General features: G+C 40.2%; 1 protein-coding gene across 1 annotated transcript in view; it reads left to right on the top strand.

The window, feature by feature from the left end:
- The window catches only part of NEURL1B (neuralized E3 ubiquitin protein ligase 1B), an 80,881-nt gene that overhangs the window by 63,896 nt on the left and 7,274 nt on the right, over window positions 1–9,711 (top strand). Inside the window, exon 4 of the mRNA XM_043986277.1 lies at window positions 3,782–3,907. Within this exon, the coding sequence (XP_043842212.1) occupies window positions 3,782–3,907 (126 nt within the window). The remainder of the gene's footprint in view (window positions 1–3,781; window positions 3,908–9,711) is intronic.

Consider the following 9,711-nt stretch of genomic DNA (forward strand, 5'->3'; position numbering starts at 1 on the left):
AGCAACAACAATAATAATTAACATTTATATAGCACTTAAAATGTACCAGACACTGTGCTAAGCACTTTACAATTGTTATCTCCCTTGATCCTCACAACAACTTTGTGAGGAAAGTGCTTACTTACGACCCCCATTTTACATATGACGAAACTGAGGCAAACAAAGATTAAGTGACTTGCCCAGGATTATGGAGCTAGGAAGTATCTGAGATCAAAATTGAACTCAGTTCTTCATGACTCTAGGTCTAGTGCTCTATCCACTGTGCCACCTAGCTGCCCATCCAGTCCCTTTTCCACTCATGCCAAAATTGGGACCTTGAGCTTCTCTTTAATATGCTGTTGTTTGATGCCCCATTTGTCTGGGTAATGCCCCATAGTGTTCACTGTGTGGGGTCTGCAACATTGCTTCAACATATAAAACTGTAATTTTAATTGAAAAATAAGCAGCATCTTTTTGTGGTGGCAAGGAATTGGAAATTGAGGGGTTGCCCATCAACTGGGGAATGGCTGAATAAGTTGTGGTATATGAATATAATGGAACACTATTGTGCTATAAGAAATGATGAGCAGAGGGGCAACTAGGTGGAGCAGTGGATAGAGCACCGACCCTGGATTCAGGAGGACCTGAGTTCAAATCCGACCTCAGATGCTTGACACTTGACACTTGCTAGCTGTGTGACCCTAGGTGAGTCACTTAAGCCCCATTGCCCCTCCCCCAAAAAGATAACTGTAAATTGCTTTCTAGAATGTGCTCTGTCAACAGTAAAGCAATGCTGAAACAGGAAAAAAAGAAGTGATGTGATTAGAAAGCAGTGAAGCTTGGGTTAGAACCCAGTTCTCATTCCCAGCCCAGTGCTCTTATTATGATCTATAATATGTGTATATATGATCTGGATGTAATATCTACGGATGACTTGACTGGATCTATGAATTCATACATATATGCACTCATGTGTGTATATATATATATATATATATATAAAACATGTCTAGAAAGGTGTAGAAATGGGGCAGCTAGGTGGCACAGCGGATAGAGCACTGGCCCTGGATTCAGGAGGACCTAAGTTCAAATCCGGCTTCAGACACTTGACACTTACTAGCTTGTGTGACCCTGGGCAAGTCACTTAGCCCTCATTGCCCCGCAAAAAAAAAAAAAAAAAAAAAAAAAAAAAAGATGAGCAGGTGAATTTTAGAGAAACCTGGAAGGACTTGCATGAACTGATGCTGAGTGAGATGAGCAGAACCAGGAGAACATTGTATCAACAAGATTGTGTGTTGATCAACTGTGATAGACTTGATTCTTCTCAGCAATACAATGGTACAAGATAGTTCCAAAGGACTCATCATGGAAAATACTCTCCAAATCCAGAAAAAAATCATCATGGAAAATACTCTCCAAATCCAGAAAAAAAAAAAGAATACCACTATTTCTTTTGGTTTTGGTGCTGTTGTTTTTCTTTTTTGAGGTTTTTCCTTTTTGCTCTGATTCTTCTTTCACAGCAAGACTAATGTAGAAATTTGTTTAATGTGATTGTACATATATAACCTATATCAGATTACTTGCTGTCTTGGGGAGGAGGGAGGGAGAGGAGGGAGGGAGAAAAATTTGAAACTAGAAATCTTATAAAAACAAATGTTGAAAACTATGTCTGCATGTAACTGGAAAATAATAAAATACTTTTATAATTAAAAAAAAAAGAAAAAGAAGCAGCATGCTATCACAGACTTTGATTCATAAATGAAAAGTCCAAAAAGGCCATATCCTCAAAGATAATGATGGACCCTTTCCTCTGTGACATATAAAATTAAATGTGTTCACCTATTCCTGTCCCAAGTGTAAGGAAAATTAGCTGGAGTTTCTAATCTATTTGTTACTTAGAAATTAGAAGGGGCGGCTAGGTGGCGCAGTGGATAAAGCACTGGCCTTGGATTCAGGAGGACCTGAGTTCAAATCCAGCCTCAGACACTTGACACTTACTAGCTGTGTCACCCCAGGCAAGTCACTTAACCCTCATTGCCCTGCAAAAACAAAAAAAAAAACAAAAAACTTAGAAATTAGAAGCTTTAGCACCAGTTTGGGGGCATTAAGCATTTATTAAAGGATACCAAGTATTAGTAAAAAGAGAACACCTGGGTCAGAAAGTTAAAAAAAGGCCTATCTAGCCTAGAACTCCAGCCTGGCCTGCTTCTTCCTCCAAGTCTTCCACCAGGAGCATGTTCGAGAGTCCCACTGAGAGTAGCAGCTTCCTCTGAGTCTGGAGGAGAGATGGTCCTTACACCCTGCTTCAAGCTAATTGGCTAGCATCACCCAAATCCATTGGTTCACTGGACTTGAGGGTGGTCCCGTGTTGAGGTCAGAGTTCAGACCCTCTGACAACATACCCTCTTGAGGGCCAGGCAGATGTGGTTTTAATTGAATTAACTTTAACCGAGTTAATCAGCAAAGTCAGTCAATCCAATCAATATTTTTTTTTGCAGGGCAATTGGGGTTAAGTGACTTGCCCAGGGGGGCAGCTAGATGGTGCAGTGGATAGAGCACTGGCCCTGGAAAAATAATAATAATTAAGTGACTTGCCCAGGGTCACACAGCTAGTAAGTATTACATGTCTGAGGCCAGATTTGAACTCAGGTCCTCCTGATTCCAGGGCCAGTGCTCTATCCACTGTGCCACCTAGCTGCCCCTAGACTTTTTTTGTTTGTTTGTTTGTCTGTGGAGTGTTTTTTTTTTTTTTGGTGAGGCAATTGGGGTTAAGTGACTTGCCCAGGATCACACAACTAGTAAGTGTCAAGTGCCAGATTTGAATTCAGGTCCTCCTGAATCCAGGGCCAGTGCTTTATCCACTGCCACCTAGCTGCCCCAATCCAATCAATGCCCTGGGGCAGTCCGATGCCTTTGGGCAGTCCAAAACCCATTATTTTCTCATACCTCCAAGAGTTTACAATCTAGGTGGGACTAGAAGAGGTCTATAACATCTGACTAAAATCCCTTTTTAGCTCTGTGGTAGGTGAACAAATTCAAACCCTACCAATGCCAAAAGTCCTCTCTCTGCATGTCCTGCCCCACACTGCTACCCTCTCATCCCTTCTACTCCCATGTTCCATACTCCCTGTTCTCCCATGATCATCTCCAGGACCTCTGCCACCTCCCTAGTGTCTTCAGTCTTGGGTAACAGAAGGGTAATGGGAAGTTTTCAGTGTTGGAAAGTTGGAAATATCTGGAGGAACATGCCAGCCAGTAGCAGGGACTCCCACCCCCTTCCCCCAATTTAGAAAATGAGGACATGGCAGCAGGAGTGCCAAACACCACCAAGGGCCATCATTTCCTTAAGCCTTTAGCTAATCAACAAAACAGTAAATTAAGTCCTTATTTGTAGCATTTACTGATTCCTGAAGTCTAAATACTCACACTGAAAATGTAGCAATTGGCTCTCAAGCCTATTTGAGCTGGCTTCAGCATATCCCTTATTATTGTTATTATTTGTATTAGTGCTTTGGTATTCAAAAAGCCCTTTTCTCCAAAAACCAGAGGAAGCAAATGCTCAGAGCACATATATAGTAGAAACCTCAGTTTATAGAAAGAGACACTTGGATTTAAGGAGATTGAGTGACTGGCCCACAAAAACCAAGATTTGAATCCAGGACTTCCCCTTACAAATCTATTGCCTCCTCAGTGATGATGTGAGCAAAGGAATATTTTGATACTCATAGGAAGGATTCCTTCCTTCCCCAAAGGTTTACCCAGCTACAGCTGACTGACTTTTTCTCCCCCTTTGGTTTTGTAGGCACCTTGCAGTCTAGCCCAGTGACTGCTTCTCCCTCAGGATCCCCCAATGGCTCGCAGTATGACAGTGACTCAGACATGGCCTTCAGTGTGAACAGGTCTTCTTCAGCTTCTGAGTCTTCACTAGGTAAGGCACCCTGTGGATTCGGGACATTCAGAGGGCATGGTCTGAGGCTGCCACCACAGGAACTCACCTTCCCATCTGAGCTAAAACTGTACTTTCTGAGGTGTAGCCCAAGGACAGTTTGCAGCAGCTTTTACCATCCCATTTCCCTTTTTGTCCTCTCCCCACATGCCTTTCTCATCTCTGCTCTGCTCTCCTCTCAGTTGTAGTTGTGCCAGATCAATGATCTCGGGTAGATGAGAAGAGAAAAATTAAAAAATAAAGCCCAAATCAGCACCTAGTATAAAGTCTGGCACATGGTAGGTACTTAATAAATTCTTGTTGATGAACCCAAAGGTGGTAACAATACAATTTTTTTTAATGTATAAGGTATTTTATTTTTTCCGTTACCTGTAAAGATAGTTCTCAACTTTTGTTTATACAAGCTTTACATTTTCAGATTTTTCTCCCTCCCTCCCCTCCCTCCCCCCTCCCCTAGACAGCAGGTAATCTGATATGTTATGTCTATATATCTCTATACATATAGATATAGATATAGATATATACACACACATATATATACACATAACATTAATCCTATTTCTGCATTAATCCTGTTACAAGAGAAAGAATCAGAGCAGTGATGCAAAACCTCAAAATAGAAAAAAAAAACAGCACCCAAAACAAAAGAAATAATATGGTTCAATCAGCATCTATACTCCACAGTTCTTTCTTTCTTTTTTTTTTCTTGGATTTGGAGATCCTCTTCTATCATGAGTTCCCTGGAACTCTTCTGTACCATTGCATTGGTGAGAAGAATATAGTCCATCACAGTAGGTCAACACTCAATGTTGATGATACTGTGTACGATGTTCTTCTGGTTCTGCTCATCTCACTCATCATCAGCTCACGTAAGACCCTCCAGGTTTCTCTGAACTCTTCCTGCTCATCATTTCTTACAGCACAATAGTATTCCATTGTATTCATATACCACAACTTGTCCAGCCATTCCCCAATTGATGGGCACCCCCTCAACTTCCAATTCCTTGCTACCACGTAAAGAGCAGCTATAAATATTTTTGTACATGTGGGTCCCTTTCCCCCTTCCATGATTTCTTTGGGCAAAAGACCTAAAAGTGGAATTGCTGGGTCAAAGGGTATGCACAGCTTTATCGCCTTTTGGGCATAATTCCAAATTGCTCTCCAGAATGGTTGGATCAGCTCACAGCTCCACCAACAATGCATTAGGTAACAATATAATTTTAACTTGGAAGCTACTTGAGAAGAGATAGATAGACATAAAGATAGAGAGGACTTAGAGATAGAGATAGAGATGACACAGAGATAGAGATAGAGATGACAGAGATAGAGAGGTAGAGATAGAGATGACATAGAGATAGAGATAACACAGAGATAGAGATAGAGATGACATAGAGATAGAGAAATAGAGATACATATGACAGAGAGAGATAGAGATGACAGAGACATACATACATATATACACATACACATATATACAAATATACACACATACATGCATACATATATAATTTTTATAGTCTTATTTTTTTCCAATGTCATGTAAACACAATTTTTAACATTCACTTTTTATAAAATTTTGAGTTTCAAATTTTCTCCCCTCCTCCCCTTGCCCTTCCCTGAGATTATAAAGGAATTTGATATAGGTTATATATGAGCAATTATATAAAACATGATATATGTGTGTATATATACACATACATACATATAAATTATATGCCAGTCACAAGGAAACTGCATACCTGTGGTCTTCCTATTTCCTCGATGGAGTTCAGTGTTTAGAGAAATTCTAACAGAGGCTGCTATCAGATTGGATTAAGTTTTAATGGATCGGAAACCCTTCCAAGTATCAATCTAAAGATGAATGTAGGGTATTGTTGAGAGTTCATTTTCCCAAGAATGCACCAGGGCTGGTGGGAAACCTGTTCAACAAGACTTGTGTGACCTGAGCAGAGAGGAACATGAATTCGCAGTCACACTCCCAGTTCTTTTTTCTTTTGGATCATGAATACAGAACAAGCTTTTCAGAGAGAAAAGGTGAGTTGGACATGAGAGATAACCAGAAAGGATTAGCACTGGATGGAGAGAGAAGGAAGCATGAGGAGGGAAAAGGAATAAAAAAGACAGAGAACTTGAAAGGGGGAGCCAGGTTTAATGTCAGCCTGGGCAGAAGATACCTCTTGGCTCAGTTCTGTTTAACATTATTTATCAGTAACTTGGATGAAGGCACACTTATCTGCTTCTGATGGCATAAAGTAAGGAGGAATTAAGCCTCTTGAGGAGGGTGAAAGAGGAGAGTTGAAGCTTAACATCAAAAAAACCTAAGATCTTGGCAACTGGTCCCATCACTTCCTGGCAAATTGAGGGAGAAGAAAGGGGAGCAGCATCAAAATTTGTATTCTTGGCCTCCAAGATCACTGCAGACGGTGACTGTAGCTATTATATTCAAAGATGCTTCTTGGGCAGAAAGTTATGACAAATCTGGACAGCATGCTAAAAAGCAGAGACATCACCTTGCTGACAAAGGTACATGTAGCCAAGCCTATGGTTTTTCCAGTAGTGATGTGGGGGCTGAGAGAGGTGAGCCATAAGGAAAGCTGAGTGCTACAGAATCTACCCTTTGGGGGCAGCTAGGTGGCACAGTGGATAGAGCACTGGCCCTGGATTCAGGAGGACCTGAGTTCAAACCCTTGACACCTACTAGCTGTGTGACCCTGGGCAAGTCACTTAACCCCAATTGCCTCACCAAAAATTTTAAAAATTAAATTAAAAAAAAAAGAATCGACCCTTTGTAATTGTGGTGCTAGAGAAGACTTTTGAGAATTCCTCGGACAGCAAGGAGATCAAATCAATCAATACTTAAAGAAATTCATTCAGGCTATTCACTGGAAGGTCAAATACTGAAGCTGAAGCTTAAATACTTTGGCCACCTAATGAGAAGATGGGACTCATTGGAAAGAGCCTGATGTTGGGAAAGATTGAAGGCAAAAGGAGAAGATGACAGCAGAGGATGAGATGGATAGTGTCATGGAAGCTGAACATGAACTTGGGCACATTTCGAGAGATAGTGGAGGATAGAAGGCCCTCGTGTCCTATGGGACATGGGGTCACAAAGAGTCAGACATGACCAAACAGCTGAACAACAAAATCACGCTTATCCAATTTGCAGATGACACTGAAAACCAGGAGGGATAGCTAACAACTTGGATGACAGACTCAAGATCCAGATAAAATGATGTGTAGTTGGAATAGATGTAAAGACCCACACCTAGGTTCAAAAAAATTCAGCTGCACAAGGTACAAGAAAGTGGCATGGTTAGACAATCATTGATAGGAAGAGAGACAGAAGCACAAGCTTAACAGAAATACACATTTCGTATATGGCAACTAAAAAAACTAACGTAGTCTTAACCTGAATTAGTAGAAGCCTAGTGTCCAGAATGAGGGAGGTGATAATCCCATTAACAGTCTGCCCTGGTCAGTACAGAATCCCAGAGTTGCAATGGCCCTTTCAGAAGCCATCGAGTCCAGCCTGTTCTTGAACAATAGTACTGTCTACAGAAACATTGACGGCTGTTCAACCTCTTCTTGAAGAAGATGAATTGGAGTATGATGTTCCAATTCTGGTTACTATACATTTAAGGACATTCACATGCTGGATCTGGTCCAGAAGGGTGGTCAGAATGGTTAGTAGCCTATAAAGTGATAGCAGCAATAACATGTAGTGTTTTAAGGTTTGCAAAACTCTTTACAAATATTGTCTCGTTTTATCTTCACAACAACTCTGGTAGATTGGTACTATTATTATCCCCATTTTTCAAATGAGAAAACTGAGGCAAACACATCATTTTCCCCAGTCCACACTAGCTAAGCTTGTGCTCCCTACTGCCTTCAAATTACTTTCCTTACACATCCCCATGTGTTTGTTTATTTTCTCTGATTCTATTTTCTAATCTTGGAACTAGGAATTGAAAGGGAGAGCATAGGTGAAGTGAATATGGAGAGGTAGTGGTGAACATTCCTCAAAACCCGTAAGTGTCCTTTAGGTGACTTGAAGCAGCCTGGACCCTTCCTCTTACAACAATAGTTTGGGGTCTTCAGTCAGATTCTCTGTCTTCCCTGCAATACCAGGGTTGCCTGGTGGGACAAGCTGAAGGATTGAAATGAGACGTTCAGGTTATCAGATAACAAAAACCCCATTGAAAAATGTTGTCCCGGGGCAGCTAGATGGCACAGTGGATAGAGTACCGGCCCTGGAGTCAGGAGTACCTGAGTTCAAATCCGGCCTCAGACACTTAATACTTACTAGCTGTGTGACCCCGGGCAAGTCACTTAACCCCAACTGCCTCACTAAAAAAAAGAAAGAAAGAAAGAAAGAAAGAAAGAAAGAAAGAAAGAAAGAAAGAAAGAAAGAAAGAAAGAAAGAAAGAAAGAAAGAAAGAAAGAAAGAAAGAAAGAAAGAAAGAAAAGAAAGAAAGAAAGAAAGAAAGAAAAAGAAAAATGTTGTCCTTCACTAGCTCCATCTGTTCTCACTTCTCTAACCAACCCCCCCTCCCCTCCCACAACACACACACACACACACACACACACACACACACTCACACACAAGGCCCCATAGCCTTATCTCTATATCTATTATATTCTTGTCTCCCAGATTCAGAACTTCTATTGAAGCCAATGGCAGATGATTAACCATTTTGAATGATTTCTGCCACTGTGGGAGACTTCTTTTCACAGATAATTGGAGACTTTATTCCACCTCCAACTTTTCCCTGTGAGTTCAGCAATAATGACCCTTATAACAGGTTCTATCAGAGAAGCTATTTCCTTTTTCTTTGTGTATAGCTTGTTTCCAAGAGCTGCCAAGAGGGCATTTAGCTAATGTGGTGGTACATGGGCAAATTTCCTTATAAATTTTCTTTTTTATTTTCCTTAGATTCAATTCAATTTAATTCAACAAATATTAAGTGACTACTATGTACAAAGCCACTATGTTAGAGATTAAAATTATAAAAAAGATAATAAAAGTGACCCTATGCTCTTTTTAAAAAAATTAGATACATATATTTTTTCTTCCTTCCTTCCTTTCTTTCTTTCTTTCTTTCTTTCTTTCTTTCTTTCTTTCTTTCTTTCTTTCTTTCTTTTTGGTGAGGCAATTGGGGCTAAGTGACTTGCCCAGGGTCACACAGCTAGTAAGTGTTAAGTGTCTGAGGCCAAATTTGAACTCAGGTCCTCCTGACTCCAGGGCTGGTGCTCTATCTACTGCGCCACCTAGCTGCCCTTATTTTTTATTTTTTTAACGTTCACTTTTTTAAAAATTTTGAGTTCCAAAGCTCTTCCTCCCACCTGCCACTCTGTACTCACTGAGAAGGCAAGAAATGTGATATTAATTATATATGTGAAATCATGCAAAACATGCTTCCATTTTAACCATGTTGCAAAAAAAAGATAAGAAAATATTAAAAGTGAAAAAAATATGCTTCAATCTACCCTTTGAGTCCATCAGTTCTCTCTCTGAAGGTGGATAGCATTTTTCATCATGAAATCTTTCAGAATTGTCTTGGATCATTGTATTGATCAAAATCGCTAAATCATTCACAGATGATCATTATACAATAGTGCTGTTACTATGTACAACATTCTCTTTGTTCTGCTCACTCTACTTTGCAGCAATTCATATAACTCTTCCCAGGTTTTTTCTGAAACTATCCTGCTCATCATTTCTTATAGCACCACGATATTCCATCATAATCATATACCACAACTCATTCAGCTATTTCCCAATTTAT

The sequence above is a fragment of the Dromiciops gliroides genome, chromosome 2 (genome assembly GCF_019393635.1).
Source record: "Dromiciops gliroides isolate mDroGli1 chromosome 2, mDroGli1.pri, whole genome shotgun sequence".
NCBI classification, from domain to species: Eukaryota; Metazoa; Chordata; class Mammalia; order Microbiotheria; family Microbiotheriidae; genus Dromiciops; species Dromiciops gliroides.